Source organism: Falco cherrug, chromosome 1, assembly GCF_023634085.1.
Source record: "Falco cherrug isolate bFalChe1 chromosome 1, bFalChe1.pri, whole genome shotgun sequence".
Lineage (NCBI taxonomy): Eukaryota > Metazoa > Chordata > Aves > Falconiformes > Falconidae > Falco > Falco cherrug.
Genome location: NC_073697.1, coordinates 127,065,894 through 127,088,754, shown reverse-complemented (window position 1 = coordinate 127,088,754; position 22,861 = coordinate 127,065,894). Strand labels below are relative to the sequence as shown.

At 56.2% G+C, this 22,861-nt stretch overlaps 3 protein-coding genes across 5 annotated transcripts in view; 2 read left to right on the top strand and 1 right to left on the bottom strand.

Annotated features, from left to right (window-relative positions):
* The window catches only part of RBFOX3 (RNA binding fox-1 homolog 3), a 188,720-nt gene extending 171,636 nt beyond the window's left edge, over window positions 1-17,084 (bottom strand). For 2 of the 3 annotated variants that reach the window (XM_027801296.2, XM_055696967.1), the window contains exon 1: window positions 15,896-16,058. The gene's annotated coding sequence lies outside the window, so the exon portion shown is untranslated. Of the gene's footprint in view, window positions 1-15,895; window positions 16,059-17,066 lie in introns of those variants that run through there. The other variant, XM_055696976.1, reaches the window with a different exon arrangement.
* On the top strand, window positions 4,145-12,472 carry ENPP7 (ectonucleotide pyrophosphatase/phosphodiesterase 7). Its single transcript, XM_055706311.1, has 7 exons — window positions 4,145-4,385; window positions 5,493-5,638; window positions 6,497-7,117; window positions 7,925-8,138; window positions 9,447-9,515; window positions 10,140-10,231; window positions 12,302-12,472. Exons 1-7 carry the CDS (start codon window positions 4,145-4,147, stop codon window positions 12,470-12,472), a joined length of 1,554 nt encoding a protein of 517 aa, XP_055562286.1.
* CBX2 (chromobox 2) lies at window positions 16,794-22,217 on the top strand. The gene is made up of 5 exons (XM_055697071.1): window positions 16,794-16,965; window positions 17,052-17,095; window positions 17,660-17,725; window positions 19,566-19,635; window positions 20,110-22,217. Exons 1-5 carry the CDS (start codon window positions 16,894-16,896, stop codon window positions 21,457-21,459), a joined length of 1,602 nt encoding a protein of 533 aa, XP_055553046.1. The 5' UTR covers window positions 16,794-16,893; the 3' UTR covers window positions 21,460-22,217.
* Window positions 22,218-22,861: the final 644 nt, after the last annotated feature.

Below are 22,861 nucleotides of genomic sequence, written 5' to 3'. Positions count from 1 at the left end.
TATTTGGAGGCCATTATCAGCACTTTCTTCACCTGCATCCCAGTTCCTTGGCCATGCTTGGGATAAAGCAGCTTGAACACCCCCAGACAGCACTGGCTCTCCCGAATGGCAGTGGGTGGGAGCAAACCTGGGTGTCAGCTCTGCCTAGGAACAACCTCCTCTCAAAGAGCTGCCCTTGGCCATGCTCTACAGGTAGCAAAACAGGGTCTGCTGCACACCCGTTAGCTCCCCCAAAGCATCCTGTCCCCAGCAGCTTCCACACAGTCCACAGCTTCATCCAACACCCTGTAGCTCCACGTGCTTCCCCCACAGCCACTCCAGACCCACTCAGCTGCAGAGCTCCTCCTGGGTCTGCCCATCAGGGCAGCGTTATGGCTTTAACCCCAAGGTCCTCCTGGCATGAGATATTTCCATGACACTAATGAGCTTATCTAGGCCCTTGGTGCTCAGGCAGTCATGGGCTGGGAGCGTTGCACTCACCCTGCATCTGGGTTGCACCAAACTGATGAAGGAGGCAGGCTTAGTGTGAAGACCAAACCAGGGCATCTCCAGCTGCTTTGTTCAATTCTCTCCTCACCCTTCTGGCCACCTTCTCTCTCCCTTTTCCCCTTCCTTCACCCTTTTTCCAACAGGCTGCAATATGCAAAAAACACTGGGACAGTGCAACTGACCTACAGAGCAGAGCTGCTCCAGACAGGACAGCGAGGTGAGCAAAAGAAAAACACCTACCTGCTTTCCATCAATTCATCCACTGTCTTATGTCCAAGCACACCATTTGCAGGCTGCAGCAATCCTGCAAGCACCTGGGAAGGGGCTCTCCCCAGGGAGCAGAGAAGGCTGCAGCTCAGCTTGTCTCCAGAGAAAGCAGCCCCCACCCAGAGACACCCACCTCATGCACCCTACCTCTCTTGATGTCGCTCAGATCCAGCTCTCTGCCATCCTTCCACTGCCCAGCATCTTCCTCCCTCTGTGCTCAGGCACAGCAGCATGAGAAGGGCTCTTAGGGGTGGGGAGGGGCTTTTGTATAGTGTCCCAACCCCGCCACCCCCCCCAACCCCCCCTCCAGCCAACCAGTCTCACCTGGGGAGCCCTGCCCAGGCATTGCTCAGCTGTCAGAGCCATCACCAGGGAGCAGCTCATGCCGTGCCAGTAACCGATCCCCACAGAGCCGAGTGACTACTCGTGTGGGACAAAGCGTGACACTCCCGACTAAAATTCAAGTGGTACCCCTGAGAAATTTACAATTTAATTTTTCCTCTAAAAATAAAAAACAAAGAAGGAAAACTGCCCAGCCCCTGCGTGCCCGACCAAGCCACTCCCCCCAGCACAGACCCCTGGCAGCTGCCCAGCACTGCCCATATACATTTGCATGCTGCAGGGGAGCTGCGGTTTTGCCCAAAGGATGCTCAGCATGTCGCTTTTTCCAAAGGCTGGAAACAGGCTGGGCCCCCAGGCAGCATGTTTCAGACAAACAGGGCAGTTCCACTGGTGGATGACTTCTCTGTGTTCACGATTTCTATTTTCTAGCCCCTTCATCTGTCTTCACCCACTTAATTGGTGCAAAAGTGTGGGAAGAGCAGTCTCGGCCCCAACACGCCTTTGGAGGGACCATCTTCCCCAATTAGGTGTTAGGACTGACAACTCATTGCTCACTGTACATTCTCATGTGTGTTTCCAAGGATGCAGGGTAAGTGCCATCAGCAAGGGACCCATGATCTGGAGGGTGTTGAGCAGGGACATGGTGGCCCCAGAGCAGCCACAGCCCCTCAGGCACATTTGCTGTAGGATAAGCGCCTGGGGTGCTGTTAGTGCAAGGTCAACAGCATCGGCCTTTTTAATTGGAGATTGACAGCATCCCCAGGCTGGGTGGCCAAAGGTGATGTTCTTTATCTGTGTCTCATGCTCTTCATGTACAGAATATCAAGATGTGCCTTGGGACACTCATTAAATATTCCCCCAAGATTAGAGCAGTGCTTCCTTCTCTCTAGCCTCTTCCCTCCCAGCAGAGCCGATGAACATGATAACTTATCGGGACCTTCCCCTGCGCTGTAGCAATGGCATAGGGACTTAATTGACCCACCTCAGAACAACATGCTGAATAATTAGGACTTTCCCTGAACTTGGGAAGTGATAACATCTTTATTATGTGAGCCCTTTAAACCCTCAGTGCCTGCCAGGCCCCTCTGTCCTGGCTGAAAGGACAATATCAGACCCAGGATAGCAAGTGCTGATAACAAAACTGTTCCGTGAGTGAGGGCAGTGCCAGGGCTGGCAGAGCAGGTTCCCGACCCGCAGCTCCTCACCACTGCCCAGACAGATGGCACCTACCGGAATGGACAGACACAACCCAGCAGAGCCTGTGCCAGCCTGGCCGAACCCAGGGCATGGTGACACACTGGTCACACTGGCAGCCTCCAGCACCACAGCACCCGGCACAGCCCAGCAGAACCCAGCACAGCCTTGCACAGCACAGTGCAGCCAAGTACAGGTCCAGCACAGCCCCACACAGCCTGGCACAGCCTGGCATAGCCCTGCACAGACCTGCAGAACCTAGCACAGCCCAACACAGCCCTCCACAGCCCCACACAGCCAGCACAGCCCCACAGAGCCCAGCAGATCCCCATACAGCCAGCACAGCCTTGCACAAGCCAGCACAGTCCCACAGAGCCCAGCACAGCCCCACACAGCCTTACAGAGCCCCACAGAGCCCAGCAGGCTCAGCTCCCAGCAAAGGGATTTCCCCTGGGGCTGCCATCAGACCAACACTCACTCCATGCTCTCCATTAGCAGGAGGAAGGGTTGGCACGGGGCTCAGCAGGCTCCATCTCAGCGTAGCTTGGGCTCGTTTCCACTGTCTTGCAAACAAATCACCCAAGGCTGCGCTCCTGGCTTGTGTTGGCCATGAGGTCCCTGGTGGGGTCACTCAGACCTCTTGCAGTATCCTTGCACAATTATCCCATGTCACACTCAGGAAACACAGGCGACTGAGACACCAATGCACCCTCAGGAATCAGTCCAGGCAGAAATACTCAGAGATGCTCAGGTCTACAAAGAGACTGTCATGTGCCAGGAAGGATGAACCATGGCATGTGCATGGGACTTATCTGCCCAGCTCACCCTCGGGAAAGAGATCAAGGAATGATCCCAGACAATGCTGGGGAAACCAGTGGAGACAGCTCTGCTTGGCAAGGGCGGGGATGGCTGGGCAATTAGGAAGCAAAGCATGGAGCAATAAATCTGGAACCTGAGCAGAAGGAGATCAACAAAGACAAAAAGGTTGAGAGTTCAGACCCTGGGGAACCAAGGCAACCTCTGTTATATGTCTACAAAAGCCTTAAACTCAGTTTTGCTGAGAACTGAGTCGTCAGCAATGATTAAACCCCAGAGAAGTCATAAAATCAGCAGATATTGATAAAATGGGACGCTGATACAGTGGAGCTCAGTAGTGCACATGTGAATGAGGGTCATCCACAGCAAGCAGCAGAGCCTGAGCAGTGGGAGCTGGGCTGATGGGACACGGGGGCTTCAGAGCTGGGCTCATCATCTGTAGCATCTCTGAGGGTTGCTGTCATGAGCAAGATCCAGGGAAGAGCCTTCTTCCCCAGTATGTAGCTCCACAAAGCCACCTTGAGAACCTCAAGTAAATCCAGGCTCATTTCCAAGTCTCTGAGCACCCCTCTCAAGGTGGATGAGTGGCCCTAGGAGGTGGGTGAGTTGCCTTTTGAAGCTGAACTGCTGACCAAAGAGCAGGGCACCAAAAGCCAGGAGTGTGGAAAGGACACGGCAACAGGCTTCAGGGAGCCAGCATGGGATGAGAGCCGGCAGTTGGGGCACAGGCTGGTGCAGAGCCAGGTTCTGCACTGCCACAGGAGCAATTCTTCCCATTCCGGAATACTGACATCACACCTGGTGCCGCTGATGGAGAAGGCAGATTCGGTGTTTGAACCAGAAGGAAATCGAAGCTAATCTACTTCAGTTAGGCAAACAACAGAGAAGAGACTCATTCTGATATGAAGTGCTTGCTGAAGCCATGCACCTGATCAGCAACTGCAAGATTAGATAAGAACTGAACTTAGTCCCATCCTGCATGTATTAATTGTGAGCTCTCTGGATGTCTCAGCTATTCCAATTCAAGGCCATGAAGATGTTCGCTTCACTGGGGCTGTTGTTTGCTGCCCTCTCTTTAGCAAGATGTGTCCCTGTGCAGCAGGTACCCGACCACAGCAAAGTCCTCTTGGTGTCCTTTGATGGCTTTCGGTGGAACTATGACCAGGACGTAGACACCCCCAACCTCGACGCTATGGCTGCGGAGGGGGTGAAGGCGCAGTACATGACTCCTGCCTTTATCACCATCACCAGCCCATGTCACTTCACACTGCTGACCGGTGAGTCCCTGCCAGCCCTGGGCCAGATGGAGCAGCACAGGGAAGGGGAAGGGCAAATTTAAGGCTTACGCATCGGTGAAGGACACTAAGTCAAGCAGCCATCCAGCCTCAGTAGCAGGCAAAGCTTTAGAATAGAGGCAAGGCAATAGTTGCAGAAAGTGATGGAACTGAACCTGTATTTATCAAAGGTAAATAGCACCAGACCAACCCGATAGCCTCCTTTCACAAGATAAATTATTTTTTAGACAAGGGAGATGCACTAAATTTAATCTTTCTGGACTTCAGTAATGTATTTGATACAGGGCCACATGGGAAATCATTAGTTAAGATGGAGATGAACATTAGTATAAAATCTCTAACGTGGGGAAGTAATGGGCTACAGGGAAGAGGACAGCAGGTGATGCTGAGAGGAGGTTGTCAAGCTGGAGGGAGGGCAACAGGGGAATTCCTGAAGAATCGATTTTGGAGCCAATCTTATTTAATATTTTAATTAATAACCTTGGCATAAAAGAGTGGAACATGCTAATGAAATCTGCTGATGGGAAAAAGGCAGGGAGGCATTGTCAATACAAGGGAGGACAGGGATATCATGCAGAAGTAACTGTGCAGTCTTCAGGACCATAATAATAAAAATAGCATAAAATGTTAACAGTACAAAGCACAAGCCTTTCATTCCTAACGGGAATTTCTACTGCATGCTGACCTCATGGGTTGTGAATGACAGAGAAAGTGAAATACTAAAGCTATTAAATGCAGGATAACGGGGAACCCTGCCTGCACCAAGAAGGGCAGGAGCAATTGCAGGTGGCACCGGCACCTCCAGGGACAAGGATGCCCCCACTCAGGATGCAAGTGAGACCCACCTGGGATCAGCCCACCCACGTGAGGAGCAGACATCCCTCGAGCATCACACTCCCTGCCCTGAGAAACCCACTTTGTTTGAGGCAGGGGGAGGAAGAAGGCAAAGCAGAGGTGAAGGGAGAGCTGGGAGGGGAAGGAGAAGCTCTCTGCTGACCCAGAGCCAGCCCACTGCCCAGCGAAGGGGCGAGACACCCCCACTCCAGCCGCAGCCTGGCTCACCCCTGGCCCCTCCATCTCTCCTGACAGGGAGATACCTGGAGAACCACGGGGTGATTCACAACATGTGGTTCAACACCAGCACGGGTCAGAAGCTGCCCTACCACAGTACGCAAGGCGTGGACAGCTGGTGGGACAACGGCAGCCTGCCCATCTGGATCACTGCTCAGAGACAGGCAAGTGCAGCAGCCTCCTCTCACGCACAGACGGATCCTGCCTGCAATCATGTAGTAAAAGCTACAGGCAAGCCACGATCTCTAGTGGCCATGAGCTAACATCCTGACTGCAAACGACAGGCTAATTAGACCAGCAAAAAAATTAAATCCCCAGACACCAGCAGGAATAATTATGATCATTCTATTAAAAATAGCAAAAAATAATAGATGCATTTCAGCTTTATTAAGACATTAATAAAACAGGTTATCCTTTTCCTCTTTAAAGAAACTTCAGCTGGTTCCTTAGGGAGCATCATGAGCCCGGGGGTTTCATACACTCTGAGGCACATCCCTCCTTTCTGCAGCCTCACTCAGGATGGTTGAGCAGCACTGTCAGGAGCTGGTCCCATCTGTGCTGGGGACTTCAGCAAGGCCCTCCTAGGTCCCAGTAGGCTTTGAATCTGGCTTTTAGGTGGACCTGAGACCTGGCCCAAGACATGTACCTTTGCCTGTATTTACCTGCCTTATTGGCTTCACTGACTTCAGGGTGAGTGCTTATATGATCAGAGTAAAACACACCTTAATGTCTTGACGGTCAATGGCTGGAGGGTCCATGCAAGGTACAAACAGCTCAGTGTTTCCAAAGTTGTAACTAATGTTACTAACGCAGTGAGAAAGCCAATGTGCAGGAGTTCTGGGAAGGGCAGTGCTTTCAATTAATCACTTTTAATTGGCAATGAGCAAGAAAACCTCATTAGAGACAGAGGTAGACATTAGGGGGGTGAATGAACTAACCACATTAGTAGATGGTTGCACTGACAGATGGAGAGATGCTGCAAAGTGAGTTCAGGTGAGTTTATGCAATGTCTCCATTAACAGGGCTTAAAGACAGGCTCTATCTATTTCCCTGGAGGAAAAGCAAAATATCAAGGGGAAGAAGTGAATATGAAGTTGGTGGAGCCCCTCTTCTTCAACTACAGTAATGAAACCAACTGGAGAGAGAACATTGACACCGCCATGGAATGGTTTACGGTGAACAACCTTGACTTCATTGCCCTCTACTTTGGTGAGCCAGACTCCACAGGACACAAGTACGGCCCCGAATCCCCACAGAGGAAAACCATGATTGAGCAGGTGGACAGAACTGTTGGTTACTTAAGGCAGCGTATCCAGAAAAGCGGCCTGGAATCAAACCTCAACCTCATCATCACATCTGACCATGGCATGGAGACTGTCATAAAGAGCAACGAGATCCACATCAAGGCAGTAGAGAACTTCACATTCAAAGACATCCAGTTTGAACTCTTAGATTATGGACCAAATGGACTACTGGTGCCAAAAGAAGGAAAATTAGAGCATGTGTATTCAGTCCTGAAAAATGCCCACCCAAACTTACACGTGTACAAGAAAGCAGACTTTCCAAGGAGATTCCACTATGCCAACCATACCCGGATCACCCCACTCGTGTTGTACAGCGATCCAGGATACGTGATCCATGGGGTAAGATGTATGCGCAGACATATCTTGCTGTCTTTTGGGGAATCTGCATCTCTCCTCCGCTCCTTCTCATAGCACCCCAGTATCTACCCAGCTTTATGCCTTTGTGTTGATTGGTCTCCCTAAAAACTGATGGAAACTCCATCTTTTTGTAAAGACCTTCTCTGCTGTTTAGGAGATAAAAGGTCCGGAAGTCTTGGAGCAGGACTTGCACAAACACAACATATCTGTTGCAGGATCCTCTCCTAGCCTGGCATTAAGGGAAGGCCCAAAGCCAAGGCCAGCAGGCATCTTCCCATTGTAAAGCTCCTCAGTACAACAAAATCCAGATGCACTGACACTAAGGGAGGGAACTTGCAAGACATAATTGCTGAGAGGTGTGTCTAGGCAGCACCCTCCACTTCTGCAGTTTATTAGGTCAACTCCAAAAACTCAAAGAAACTGAAAGAGGGTATATTTAGATTAGATATAGATATTTACTATGAGGGTGGTGAGGTGCTAGCACAGGTTGCCCAGAGCAGCTGTGGGTGCCCCATCCCTGGCAGTGTCCAAGGCCAGGCTGGACGGGGCTTGGAGCGACCTGGGCTGGTGGGAAGGGTCCTGGCCCATGGCAGGGGCACGGAACTAGATGGTCTTTAAGGTCCCTTCACACCCAAACCATTCTGTGATTTGATGAAACCACACAGCCTGTTAAACTCTGCAGCTGCAGAACACAGCAGGCGAGATGTGCGCTGAGAGGTGGAGGCAGCCAGCAGTACTGTGATGGGGGGGCAGGAGGGACTGGGCACTCACCCCCACTCTCCCCTGCAGAGGTACAAGGTCCAGTTCAACAAGGGGGAGCACGGCTTTGACAACGAGGCCATGAACATGAAAACCATCTTCCGCGCCGTCGGACCGGCCTTCAAGCAGGGGCTGGTGGTCGAGCCGTTTGAAAGCGTCCACGTCTACGCGCTCCTCTGCGAGCTGCTGGGCATCGCCCCCGAGCCCCACGACGGCGCCCTGGCGGCCCTGCGGCCCCTGCTGCGTGAGCGCCGCCCCGCGGGAAGAGCGACACCCGCCGCCCCCGGCCCCGCCGAGCCCTGGCAGGGTCTGCGCGAGCGGACTGTGCGGGGGGCCCTGCCCTGGCTGCCGGCCGCCCACCCAGCCACCCCGGCACCCCCAGCCCCACCCAGCGGACCCGGCGCCCCCTCCTCAGCAGCAAACAGCCAAGGGCTCGTGGGGCGAGATGAGGACGGGGAGATCACACAGCAGTTACTGTTCACGGGCAAAACAGGCTCCATTTGGGGAAATTAGTTTAATTTATTACCATTCACATCAGAGTAGGATGACAAACAAAACCAGAATTTAAAAACACCTTCCCCCCACCCCTCCTTTCTTCCCGGGCTCAACTTCACTCCCAAATTATCCCCCTCCTCACCCCGAGCGGCACAGGGATGGGGACGGGGTCAGTCCCTCACATGCCGTCCCTGCGCTCCTTCCCCCTCACACTCTGCCCGTGCCCCAGTGTGGGTCCCCGCCGTGGGTGCATGCCAGGCACAGCCGCCAGCGTGGGTCCCCGCAGGGTCCTCAGCCCTGCCCCAGCCCAGCTCCGGCTCAGGCTCCTTTTCCCAAGGGGCCACAGGACCTGCCAGGAGCTGGCCCAGGGCGGGCTGCCCACGGGTCACAGCCCCCTGCAGGCACCCCCTGCCCCAGTGTGGGGCCCTCCCCGGGCTGCAGGTGGGGGTCTGCTCTCCTGTGGGTTCTATGGGCTGGGGGCACTGTCTGCCTCGTCGGGGGCTGCCAGGGAACCACTGCTCTGGCCCCTGGAGCCCCTCCTGCCTCCTCCTGCACCGACCTGGGGCGCTGCAGAGCTGGTGCTCTCACACCTCTGTCCAGCTGCAGTTTGTTGTGCAGAGCTTGATCCCCTTCTTAAATACATTATCCCAAAGATATCACCATTGCTGATGGGCTCGGCCTTGGCCAGCAGTGGGTCTGTCTTGGAGCTGGCTGGCATTGGCTCCATCAGACATGGGGGCAGCTTCTAGCAGCTTCTCCTGGAATCCACCCCTGCAGCCCGCCCCCACTACCAAAACCTTGCCACACAAACCCAATACAAGGTGAATAAATGTCCCCAACACCAAAGCAAAGCTCTCAGCCCTTGGCAGGTAGGGGCAAGAGACGCAGAGCGCTGAGGCCAGCAAAGCGTTGTCCCTGGGGGGAGCAGACTGGGTGGCTGTGGGTGCCAAAGCCCCTGCACAAGCTCCCCCATGTCACAGCCTACTGGGGGGACGGGGCTCCTGCTCACCTGGGCAGGAGCTGGACACCAAGCAAACTCCTCCTCTTGGCATTGCAGGTTCAAGTGCTCCTCTCCCTCCTGCCAAGAAGCTGCCGGTGATGCTGGGAATTGCTCTCATTCTGGGATGCTGGGGAGGAAGATACTAACCCCCCCCCATCAGAGGTAACTGACTCTAAGGACATCCAGCAAGCCTCCTGGAAGTGCTCCTAGCACATCCTACCAAACATGCCCCATTTGCTCTTGGTCTCTCTGGGTTTTGTCCATCTGTGAAAGCTTATGCTGCACATTGCCCACCAGCCGCTCCCTGCAAGGCATGGTAGACCCTTTTGCACCAAAGCAGAGGGACCCAATTTCTACTGCCCAGGTCAGCATTGAAAGCACCCAGGGCATTTGCTGGGCTAGAAGGGAGGGCTGGACATCCCTCCTGCCTGCCGCTGCCTAGTCCCTCTGCTCTCCAGCCTCTGTGTGGCTGGGTCCAGGCAGGAGGGCAGTTGTGTGAGCTTCACAAAGGAGGGATGAATGCTTCACTGCCTGCAGCTCTGCATGTGCCTGTCTGTGGCTGTAAGAGAAATAAGGACATAAGTTTGTTGCTTGCCCTTACTGTGCGTATGTGCCTGGAGATCCATAAGGACAAGTAATTCTCAACCTAATTCCCTGGCACTTCCAGCACCCTGTACCCCCAGACGATACCCACAGGCTGCGTGTACATGAAATAAGTAACAGCAGTGCTGTGTTTTCCTGTCTTGGCAGCCTCCGAGTTCCAGGCAACTCTAGCAGAAATGTGTGGCAAGATGAGGAAGGACGTGGCTCATGAAGACAACCAGTCCCAGCCTCAGATAATTGTACAGAGTTCCCAAAATTTCCTCAAATCACTGATCCACGCTCCTCCAGAATGACCAAGTTCTGGAGGGAGATGTCTCTCCCAAGCTTTGGGATGCATGCCGGATGCACTGCTGTGGAAGCTGGCACTGATGTACAGTCTGACCTTGACCAGGTATCCGCATTACCCCAACTTCCCCATCTGCTCAAGGCAGAACAACTCCAACTTAGTTTGGACCAGGGACAGTTAATACATGTTGTGTACCTAAAGCAATTAAAAGTATTTGTTCTGAGTGCACCGGGAGCCTCCTGTAAACGGTGCTGAGCTCTGGCATGGAGTGGGCAGCCTTGACACACTGAGGAGACCGCAAGGCCCGGCTCGTTCCCACTGGCTGCAGGGCTGGGAGAACCAGCTCTGCTCTGGCAAAGGCAGCCACCCGGCCCAGGAGCCTCGGGGGGATCCCAGAGTGTTTGCAGCCCCTTCTCCGAGAGCTCTGTGCGCCCTCGGCACCATTCTGCTTGTCTTTCTGTCCCTTACGGCTGCGGAAAAAAATGGGAAATATGTGCCCCTGAGCTCAAATCCTGCAGACAGGATGGGCCACAGCTGCGCTACTCCACAGCAGCGCTCAGGAGACTCAACCCATCTGCAGCCCTCATTCAGCTCCTGAGAGCTCTGGGAGGGGGCGTTAATCCTTGATGTATTTTGGAGAGACAGAGGATGGGGCAGCGACATGGCCAGGACACCACCCCCCACCCCCAGCTCAAAGCAAACATGCAGGACCCCCCCCCACCCAGCTCAAAGCAAACGTGCAGCCCCACGGCTCCCCAGCCCAGGCCATGCAGAGTGTGTGCCGGCTTGTGCCAGCCCACCGGTACCCGCTCCACGGCGGGGCTGATCCCCCCTGGATGCAAAAGGCCCCTGTAAGAAGCCAAGCGTCTCCCTGCAGGAAGCGGCCCAGGATCCCTCAGCTGGGCTGCAGTTGAGGGGACAGGGAGTGGAACCCGCGGCCCTGCAGCCCCACTCCCAGTCCTTCCAGCGTGGCATTAGCGTGGCAGCTGCCCCGGGCCCCATCCCAGATGTTGAAGTGCTTCTCCCCAACCCTGTGCCTCATCTCGGGCTCGATAAACATCTGTTGCCATAGAGACTTGCTCTTGCTGCCTTCCCTGCATCGGCTTCACCCAACGAGATGAAACAAGAAACGCACTCCACTCAGAAAAACAGGAAGAAAATGTTTGGCTTGAAACTGTGCTGGGGGTGGGGGTCAGGCCGGCAGCATGCAGCGCAAACAGCCCAGCACCAAACAACAGGGAGGCTCCAAAAGGGGAGCTGCACAGGCCAGCTTATTATTATTTAAAATAATAATAGCAGTGCATAGCAACTTTCCCAGTGATGCTGCTGGGGACCTCGGGACTTTCCAAACAGGTTGGCACAACCATGCCCATTTTAGGGACAGAGGCAGCCGGCTCAGTTGTGAAGCTGGTACCACAGAGATACCCACAGAGCTCAACCCAACGCTGCCAGGCTCCGCACACCCTGTGCTGGGTGTCCCCAGCAGTCGGCTGTGGCAGGTACAGAGCAGGATGCTCGCAGGGCTGGTCCCAGTCTAGTTCCCAGACCCACGTAGGCAAACATGGAGTTTATAGTGACCGACATCTGATGTGAATCCTTACCTAACAGCCGATTTTTGCCTCAGCTGTGAACGGGAATTTACCTCCTGATTCAACAGACATTTTGGTGAGACAGGGCTCTGTCAGAAAAATCTCTTGCAAGGTAGATACTGTTCTGGCTGAAGACTGAACTCTTGCCATATCCCTGCTGGGAAGATTTCCACTGCCCCTGAATCGGTTTGTGATTAGACATACCCTGGAGCAGCTATTTTCACTCGGTGTTGGGGGAAAGAAAAAAGAAAGCTCTGACCACAGTACTCCTGCAGTCCACCCGTATTTACAGCACTGAACTTTGTGTGTCTGAGCACCGCAGGAACCGGGAGGATCCCGCCGCCCGGACACGAGCCGGCCTCGCTTCGCCGTCTACCCCGCAGACCCTCTCCCTGTGGCCCCCACAAGCTGCTGCTCCCCTGGCCCCCCCACAGTCGGACCAAACCAGCCGGGACCGGCCCCTGCTCCCCGCGGCCGAGCGGCGCAGCCGAGTCCCGGTGCAGTACCGGCAGCCGCCGGGAGGTGGCTCCCGAGCCGCGCTCACGGCCCGGCGCCCCCGGGGGAGCACGGCGGGGCGGGGCGGGCGCGGGGGCCGCTCCTGGTAAACCCCGTCCTGGAGTATCTTCGTTACGGCTGCCCCGGGGGCATAAATTCCCGCCGGGTCTCGGTGTGAAAGGCTTCGGCGGCTTCCCCGGGGAGGAGTCACCTGCTCGGTGCTGCTCGGTGACAATGCAAAGCTGAAGCTCTCAGCGGCACAAGCTTGGGACCCACCTCTGGCAGCCACTGAGCCCAGGGTGCTCCCCAGCACTCGGCACCCACTGCAGCTCTGCCTGCACCAGAACACGCAGGGTTCCTCCAAGAGATGCCCTGGACATTCACATCACGCACTGACATAAAGCTCCCAGTCCCTTCCTCCCCTCTGACAATGCTGCCCCAGGATGATGGATGCTTCGAAGTCCCTGGCCAGAGGGGTGAGACAGATTCTTCCCCCCAGGGGGGTCAGGAGGTTTAACCCCACAGACACACAGAGCTGTGACAGCCCAAACTGGCTGCTGACCCTCTGCTTCCCCGCTGTGTACTGCATCCCAATTTGCTATGCATTTCCACACCATTTGCTTCCCTTTCTTTTTCCTGCACTAGAAAGATGCTTGCTACCCAGGGGTCCCAACTGCTCCAAGATGGTAACATCACAACAAACATATAGACACGTATTTATTTATGGCATACACACAGTTTGCAGGAAAACTGCTGCCTCTTGAAATGCCTGGTCTGGGGTGGCACATGCCCCTACAAATCCTGCACACAGCCACAGGACCCAGACGATGTGCTCTCTGGTCATCCCATCCTGCAAGCTGCACAGTTCCATACCCGGCTGCACGTGGCTGTGGTGCCCAAATGATATGCAGATCTCTGTGCTTCAATTGGCTGATGCCTTGGGAAAGCAACCACCATTTGCCCACAACAAACATGGCTACCGTGGCCCAGCCGCTCCCCAGGCTGGCCCCAGCTTCATGCTTTGAAGTCCGGAATATTACAGATCCTTGGCATCCCCTCAGAAAACCCCATCACTATTAACCCTGCCCCAGGAAAGCCCCGAGCCTGCAGCGCTGGAGGGAAGCATGGGGCACCCCTGCCAACGCTCCTTCCTCCTGGTGGGTCCAGGCACAAGGACAGAGGCCAAGTGCCCTGTGGAAACAGCCCTGACCCCCACCCTGGACCTCACCAGCCGGGGCTCTTTGCTCTGCAAGCCCCCTGGGAGTGGCCGTGCCCCTCGCAGCTGGTACAGAGCCCGACAGGACGGGCCCCTGGCCCCTGCCTGATGCCCAGCCCCACCAGCAGCCCTGCGATGCCTGCTCCAAACCCTCCGACCCACCAAAAGCACCACCATTTCATCGGAAGGTCTGGTCTTCAGGTGAACACCTTCCTCTGACAGCAAACCTCCACCCCACTGTGGCAGAGCCCCGCTACCAACATAACGCAGCATACAGGGCATTCCAGGGATGTCTGGCATACTTGGGAAGAGCTACAAAATTACGTTCCACCAGATTAGTTCAGGAGTCTGGGTCTCGTTTTTAGGATGCCAAAGGTTTTCTCGATGACTGCTGAGTTTATTGGCTCTGCTGTCACTTAGCTCAGCTGGGGCTGGGGAATGTGGCAGCCAAGCTATTTACTGTGTGTTCCCAAGTTTCTCCAGGAAGACGAAGTCTCTCTCGGGGATGGAGAACACTGAATTCAGCCCAAAGGCACTCGCAGGTGGAGCTGCAACTCGGGCAGTAGGCATCTCCTCCTGCATCTCCCTGGGCAGCTCTGCCGCAGCCAGAGCCAGTGCAGCCTCTGCGGCAGCTCCGGCCAGTGGCCAGGGAAGCGCAGTCACTGGGACAGTCCCCTCTGGCCAACTCAGCAGAAAGGGGACACCCCACTCCGCCAGGACCCGTAACTCCCCTGGGTGTTCCCTCTGCAGCCCCAGCCTTCCTTGCCCTCAGTCCCATCGTGCAGACACCATCCCTGCCCTCCCCAGGGAAGCTGGAGGCAGCAGCACAAGGCAGAAGGGCAGGGGAGAAAGGTACTCATGGACGATTTTTTTTTTCCCCATCACTAAAACATCCTGAAATGCCAAAGAGAAAGCTGGGCAACCCTGGGACAGCACCCCTGCCACTGGGATGGGGCAGGCAGCTATGCTTCAGTAAGATCATTTTATTACGGCTGAGCCCAAGAGCCATCAATCTGAATCACAATGTAAAAAAATCAGGAGATTTTAACATATAAACAAATGTAGGATTTTTTTATTCGCTTCCTGTTTTTGTAAATCTTCAAAGCCACGGGTTCTGGCTTTTTTAATGATTAGAGTGATTTGTTTTCTTTCTTTTCCTTCTTCTTTTCTGAGAAAAAGTGAGATTTTTCATTTAACCACACACTTCCATCACAGCCACCAAATAACAGGAAATCTGTGATCAAACCGAGAAAGCTGCTGCCCCAGTGCAGGGCTTGGTGTGCTTTGCGCCCCAAGGACAGACCAGCTCTGCCCACGGCCATCACACGCAGCTTTCCAACTGCCAAATAACCCACAGCTCCAAACTGGGGGGGACTGGCAAAAAGCACGGAGCCCACCGCAGCCCAGGTGCAGACCAGGGCCAGTTCCCAGTAAAACCCCAGGGATTTATATAAAGGAGATTTCCAGTCCACGGAGCAGCGCAGCTCTTTTCCCCCCAGCAGATGAAGGGGACTCCGCTCCCCACCAAAGTGGAGGTGTGAGAGGGAAAGCGTGTGGCTGTGCAGCATTAAAAAGGCCGTTGCTGGAAGCAACTGCTCAGGGCTCAACGAGGGGTCAGGGACAAAGCTGCCGGCACAGCCCCGCGCCAGGCTCCAGCCTCCGCAGCGCTGCACACACTCAGTCCCCAAAGAGACCCAAGCGCAGAGGGCTGCTCCCGCTTCCCATCCCCGGCCTCCCTCGGTTCATCTCCTGGCGGCATTCAGCTCCCAGCACCGGCGAAGCAGACGCCGGCAGCCCGGCGAGCCCCACGCACTCGCACAGCCGGTCACCGGAGCTGCACACACACCGCCCTCAATGCTGTATTGTGCGTGCACACGGCTCATGCGCGCAGGGATGGAAAGTCGCACACATTTTTTTACTAAAATGTAAAATATGCTGCACACAAAGAGCAGAGCTGGCGAAAGGTAAATTAACTTGGAACAAAGAAAAAGTGCAGCGCTGGGTTATATTTCTGTGTCACCTTTGGTAAAAAAAAGGCTTCTGAGTTCTCCCAGTCAGCGAGCCACCCCAGTAATTGTAAAAAGAAAACAATAAAAAATGATAGCGCTCGACCTAGGACAATGACCCTGTATCAACCCGGCACCCCAGGTGCATCCACCGCCCTACAGACCCTGCATCAGCCCTGTCACGAAGCAGCGATTTTCCCCTTCCATCATACAAGGGCTCCCCAGAAGCGACGTTACTGCCTGCAGCAGGGACAGCCCAACCGCATCAGCCTGGAGCTCAAAAACACTTTTCTAAATCCAGCATCGCTTACCGGAGATGGCACTGCCCGGGCACCGCACGAGGCCCCGCACGGGACACCCCATCGCCCGTCCTGGTCCCGCTCAGGCCCCGCGCGCTGCGGGCACCCAGGCGCTGGGGCCATGGACATTCATCTCCCTCTGGCTCCCGCACAGTTAATGGCAGCTGCGGGCCCTGCTTGTGACCTCCCTGAGGTGCTGACTCATCTCCTTCCATGCCCGTAAAGCACCGTATTTCACTGCTCCACGCCCACAGCGCCCAACCACCCCGTAGTAGCTTCTCACGCCTTGAACGCCCGGGTCCGCGGCGGGGCCGTTCCCGCCACACACTCGTGAGCTCAGCCGCACGCTCGTTACCGCGGCGCGTTCATTAGCACCCCGCGTTCATTGGCACGGCTCGGTGGCAGCACACGGGTGACGGGCCAAGCCGTATCTGGCTGGGAGCCCGCGAGCCGGTACGGCGGGGGTCGCTCGCCCCGCCACCCTCCCAGACAGCGACTCTTTATTCCACCAACCCACCAGCCAGCCCCAAGCCAGCCCGCAGCCGCCTGCTCCGGCCCGGCACGCGGGGGAGGGGGGAGCAGCCGCCCCCAGCCCCCGCTTTGTCCCCCAGGAGCATCACAGCGGGGGGGAGGGGGGGGGTAGCACCCCGGGGCGCTGCCCGGTGAACAAAGCCCGGGGCCGCCCCATTGTCCCCACTCGGCCGGGCCCGCCGACCCCCGCGCGGGCAGGAAGAGGAGGGGTCGCACGCAGACAATGCCCCCCTTCCCCAAACCCCCATCACGCCCCGCCCTCCGCTCCCCATTGGCCAGCGGGGAATTTGGGGGGACTCCCCCTTCGCCCCCCCCCTTACCACCACCACCCCCACCACCCCCCGTGCCGGGGCCGCGCACGCTGTATTGTGCCGGGGGGCGCGCGGGGATGGGGGGGCGGGAGCGCGCGCGGCCGCCGTCGGGGGCGCGCCCAGGGGCTCCCCTTGTGTGTGCGTGTGCGTGCGTGCGGAGCCGGGGCCATGGAGGAACTGAGCAGCGTGGGAGAGCAGGTCTTCGCCGCCGAGTGCATCCTCAGCAAGCGGCTCCGCAAGGTGGGACCCGCCGCGTCCCCCCCTCCCGCCCCGCCGACAACCCCCCCGGCGACCGCTAACACGCCTCTCCCCGTCTCTCTCCGCAGGGCAAGCTGGAGTACCTGGTCAAGTGGCGGGGCTGGTCCTCCAAGTGAGCGGCGCTGCGCGGGGCGGTGCGCGGAGCGGGGCAGTGCGCGGAGCGGGGCGCGGCCGCGGGGGTGCCGCCCGGCCGGCCGGCCGCTTTTGTTCGGGTCGCGCCGCTCCTTTTGTTTACAAATAAGCGCGGCCGCGGCCCGGCCCTCCCCGCCGCCGCGTGGGGCTCCGCTTCCCGCCCCCCAACCCCGAGCCGGGCCGCTCTCCCTCCCCCCCCCCCCCCCAAGCCCACCAACCCCCCGCGGCGAGCACGCACCGGCCCCACACCCCCCGTCCGCTGAGAGCGGAGCTCCCACCCTCCCCCGGGATGCTCGGGGATCGCCTCGCCCCGTGGCATGGCCGCCCCTTCCCCGATCTGCCTCCCCCGGCCCCTTCCCTCCTGCCCACCCCCGCGATGGGGCTGTACTGGCCCCCGACCCGGTCCCCCCGGGGTCCGGCGCCGCGTGCTGAGGCACGAAGGGCCCGTTTGCCCTTGGATGAACTCCCCAGTGCTGGGCCGGTAACAGGGGCGGCGGGGAGCCCCGGCCCCCCGCTTTTGCCCAGTCCATGTCTTCCATTGCAGGCACAACAGCTGGGAGCCCGAGGAGAACATCCTTGATCCAAGACTCCTCCTGGCTTTCCAAAAGAAGTGAGCAAACTAAATATTTCTAAGCGAATGATAAAGTCAATTAACTTCTAATTGGCTGCGCATGCAGTGGAAGTTGTGGAAACAACAGGCTGAAGCTCGCCGTGCCTTTTGTGGCACAGTCCTTTTGTTCATCTCCCGAAACCACAGCTCAGGTCCGCCTAGGACATCTCTCCCCGCACTGGGTACACACGAAGCCACGCTCAGTCCGGGTTTGCACCGGCTGTGCAATGGCAGCGCCCAGCACAGACCTTTGGTTCTCGTTCCCCGAGGGGCGACTGCGGGCCATGGTGGGGTTGGAAGGCACCTGAGGGTACTCCTGGAGGGCACAGCTATGAGAGGGTGGAGGAAGTAACGTGTGGGAGAAAATGGTGTCCTCCGCCAGGGCTACTGCCCAGAGCCGAGCTGGCAACGGCAGTTGTGCTGCAGTGATTACACACCAGGAAATCACGCATGGAGGTAAAAAAGTAGCCAGCTGGCTACAGCAAACACAGCGCTGCCAAATATTTTGGCTCCATATTAATAAAAATCATTAAAGTTTATGATAGGATTTAATTATAACTCGCTTCTGGATCCATTTTTTCAAGAATAGAATCTGGTTAGTGCAGACAGTGCAGCATTTGGTTAGCCATATGTATTACTGCTTAGCACTGTCCCTTGTAAATGGAGACCCATGAAATAGTATAGTGACCCGAAAACATTCCCCGTGCCATGGCCTTGGGCTCTGCGTGGCTGCCAGCCTGGGCCACCATGTCCAGGCCAAGAGGTGCAAGAGAGGTGAAACAAGCTCAGTGAAGGAGACAACTTGCTGAGTTTCCAGGGAAAGCATTTGCTTTTCCTCCACACGGAGGCTGTGCCACTGCCCACCATGAGCAGAGGGGAAGCTCAGCTCTGCAAGGGTGTAACTAAGGTGAGGCTTAGCAGAGACAGGGCAGATGTTTCCCTTTGCTTGATCCTGTTGTACCAGAAAACCTGTAAATCTCACCATGCATTGGAAAAGCCACTGACTGGGGATAGGTAACACCGTGTGGTCCATCACCAGCTGCTAGAAGCTTCTTGCTGGGGGGATGTTATTGTAGCAGACAGATGCTCTCCTGTCACCGCTGGCCTGCCTCAGTTTCCCCAGACACGAGCAGAGCCGGCAGCTGCTCTCAGGGGCAACACTGCGAAACTCAATGCCTCCCTTTGGAAGGCCTGTGACTGGCACCAGTGGGACCAAGGGGCCAGGACTGGGGTGACCAGCAGAAAGGTCTTGCATGGCAAAGGATTTTGGTTCTGTGAGTGGTTTGGTAAATACATTTCAGCCATCCATACAGTTCAATCCCATGCTGTATGCAAGAGAGTTTCTCTTTCCTTTCACCTCTCTGGCAAATCCAGGTAGATACCTGCTGCTGAGCCAGCCAGGCGCCCCGACATCCAGATAGCTGTTCTTGTTCTAAGGCCGCAATTTTTATAACCTTTTCCTCACTTTCTAGTTCTTTTTCTTGCATTGCATTGCATTCATGGTCCAAGTCTTCCAGTGACCTGTCGGGGTCCCACAGGGTAAACGGTCCAGGTGCCACGTGGGGAAGGTTTAACTGCAAGAGTCCTTGGGTTTCCATACAGTTCTTGGGGCTTTTTGGCTGCATGTAACAGCATGGGTTCAAGTGATGTTCTCGGAGCCTGTAAGATCATCACATGTTGGTGGGGGTTAAGGACACTGCTGCTCAGGAGCTGGGATGGGAGCTGAGCCTTCAGCATCCTGAGCGAGGGAGGGTTTTAATGACAGAAGAAAGGGAGGAACCAGGATGACTTTGCATGCTCTTTTCTTCCCTGCAAACATTGTCCTTAATCGTTTTTTCAGGGAACACGAAAAAGAAGTGCAGAATCGGAAGAGGGGCAAGAGGCCCAGGGGCAGGCCCAGGAAACATGTGGTGAGTTCTGGTTGTGGTGGAAATCCACAGCTGTGACAGTGCTGAAGGGGCTTTGGAAGGCACCTGTGAGTGTCTGCCCACAGCACAGGGTGCTAAGCCTCTGGAGGGGGGTGAGGACGCAGCAATACCCGCAGACCCCGGGTTAGGGGCTTTGAAGATTGCACTGATGGGAAGGTGGATGAGGATGCCTGCAAGGAGGATGTCCCTTCTTCGCTGCTCCTGGCAATGGTGTAGAAGGAGACAGAAGAGTTCCCGAGCATCAGGGTCCTGCTTGGTATTTAAGCCTGCTCAGTTTTGTGCTGTATGCTCCCGAATTCATTTCATGCCAGAGGACGAGCAGATCAGCTAACATGGAGAAAGAACCTGTGTGTGTTTGAGGCACCTGGCCAGGCAACACTGAAGGATTTGCAATGCCCATAATGGATCTTTGGTAACTTGTGTTAACTTTCCCTGTCCCTCTCCATTGCTTTGCAGGAACCAGAGATGCCTGCAAAAACTAAGTCAAGTAGCTCCTCTTCCTCCACATCTTCCTCTTCCTCCTCTTCTGATGAAGAGGATGAAAGTGACCTGGAAGCAAAGAGAGGTCCCCGCAGCAGAGAGACTCACCCGGTACCACAGAAGAAAGCTCAGATCCTGGTGGCAAAGCCTGAAATGAAAGACACTTCCAGGAAGAAGCGTGGGCGGAAACCTCTTCCCCCAGAGCAGAAAGCAGCTCGAAGGACCGTGAACCTGACAAAGGTGCTGAAAACCTCCCGGAAGGAGGTGGGTGGCAGCACCAAGCTGATGGGGAAGCTGCAGCCCCAGCACAGCACGCAGGGCTCAGGCATGGCTGCGCTGAAGGACCCGCCAGGCACCTTGGCTGGGCTCAGCTCAGGGGGGTCGTCTGCAGAAAACCTGCCCAACATGACGAAGAGCGGCTCCACGAGCCCAAACCGGGCCATCAGCTGGCAGAGCTCCATTGTGCACTACATGAACAGGATGTCCCAAAGCCAGAACTTGGCAGAGACCTCTCCCCTGGGCAGGCTGGCACTGAAGTCGCAGGCAACCAGTAAGAGTGGCTTAGGGCTGGACTTAAAAATGAGGAACCAGAAAGGATCTGGGGAGCTTGGGCTGAGCATGCAGGGACCCAAGACTGCTAAAGCTCCTAGCAGCGGCGCTGGAGGGGACCAGAAATCGGGGTTTGCTGTGGGAGGCCAGATGTTGCACAACGGCAGCAAGACACCTGCGGGCTCATCCGGGGCCAGTAGCCAGCCAGCTTCCAGCCAGGAGCTGAACCTCCAAGCTCTAAATCTGCAGAGTGTCAAAAATGGGCCAAGTGTGGCCAGCGGGAGCAGCATCCCTCGCCACCTCTGCAGCGCCCTGTCCAAAGGCTCCAGCGGTGGCACAGCAGCAAGCGTGGGTGCCAGCGGCACAAAGGGCAGTGCGGTGGGTGCTGGGTTGAATGCTACCAGCGCCAGTGTGCTCTCAGGGGGGGACAGCAGCAAGAGTGAGAAGCAGGGACACCGGGCAGGTGACAGGGACTTGGCCAAAAGCAGCACAGCTGGCACACAGGAGGGGCACGCAGCCACAGAGAACCACAAGCCTGCTGCCCTTTCCGAAATGAGCACCGGCGAAGAGACCAGCTCAGATTCAGACCGGGATTCGGCTTCCTTCCCGGGTGTGAGTCAGAACATGTCTGTCTCCATCCAGACCAGCCAGGACTGGAAACCCACCCGCAGCCTGATTGAGCACGTCTTTGTCACCGACGTCACCGCTAACCTGATCACAGTGACAGTCAAGGAGTCCCCCACCAGCGTTGGGTTTTTCAACCTGCGGCAATACTGAGCCCAGGTGCATGAGAGGAGGGAGAGGGTCCTTCACCCTCTCCCTCAGCTTTGCCCAGCTCTTCATCAGGTTTTTCTTCCTTCAAGTGAACATGGAGACCTTGTGAGACCTACCAGGACTCATGTCTAGAGAGGCTTGAGAAAGACACAGTGAAACCTGCTCAGAACTGCCAGATGGATCCCTCCCAGCTTCTCTCCATCCTCTTCCGGAGCAGTGCCCCGAGCAGAGGTTGCTGGTGCCATTCTCCGGGAGCAGGGGCACTGGTGCTGCTGGGGGTGACAGGCTGGCAAGTTTTGAGCCAGGCTTCACTGTACACGGGTTTCTTTGCTTTACAGCTTGAAACAGCAGATGACAAGGTCTGCAGCTCTCTGGCAGCAGGGAGAGGACATGGAGCTGCGATGGGCCAGGCTTATACTTGGGAGAGGAAAAGGAGATCCTTTCCTTTCCTCTAGGCTCACCACGAATCTGTCTGTGAGCCGTGGGGAGTCACAAGTCAATCCAAATGAGACAGCCACTGCTCCCAGCCCTTGAGGGCTGCTGGGGGGTGGCTGTATATGGGGTTTTTTCAGGGTACGCTCAGCCCAGCCACCCCTCTGGGCAAGGCCACTTCCAATGATGAAGTCCACGACATTCCTGTTGTGGTTTCCAGCTGATAGGGAAATATTGTTTACATTTTTTTATTAGGGAAAAATCTTTTTCTTTTTTTCTTTTTTTTTTTTTTTTTGAGGGAGGGGAATAAACCCCGTCTAAGGAAGACTGAATCCACTGATGAGGTGGGTGTCCAGGGTGCCTCTTTCAGAGCAAGGGACAGCTGGTAGTGGGTACCTCCTTGCTGCCCAGGGAGGGTCCCGCGTTGGGAGCCAGCAGGAGCTGCTGGCTTCTTTGCAGTGACTTGACTTTCAGAGGAAAGCAAAGCCCAAAGTGCTGTGCAGCCCAGGGAGCCCCAGCACTGCTCCTCTGCCTCATCCCAGCATCTTCCCCTCCCATTCACCAGTTGCCAGGCACTTGCAGGGACTGAGCTGGGGAATATTTTTTAAGTCTTGCAGAACATGAGAACCCTTCCAGCAGCAGCTAGGTTGGTAGCTAGCGTCTGTGAGGTCGGTGCTGCTGTTCAGCCAAAAAGCAGTGCCAGGGGTGGGTGAGCCCTCCCTGCTGGGAGCCAGGCCAGACCCAACTTTGGATGCTCACTGGGTTTGACTCACTCTGATCATCCACGTTTTTCTGCAGCTGGAGGGCTCAGCAGCTGGTCAAGAACACCTGCACGTGTGGTCTGGAGCAGTGGGAAAGAGGAGAGGAGAGAGAGGATGGTCAGGGCCACACAGGGGCAGTGGGTACCTCAGGCTGCTGTTCCCCGAGAAGCCAGAGGGCCTGCAGCAGCCGTTCCCCTTCATCTTGCCATCCT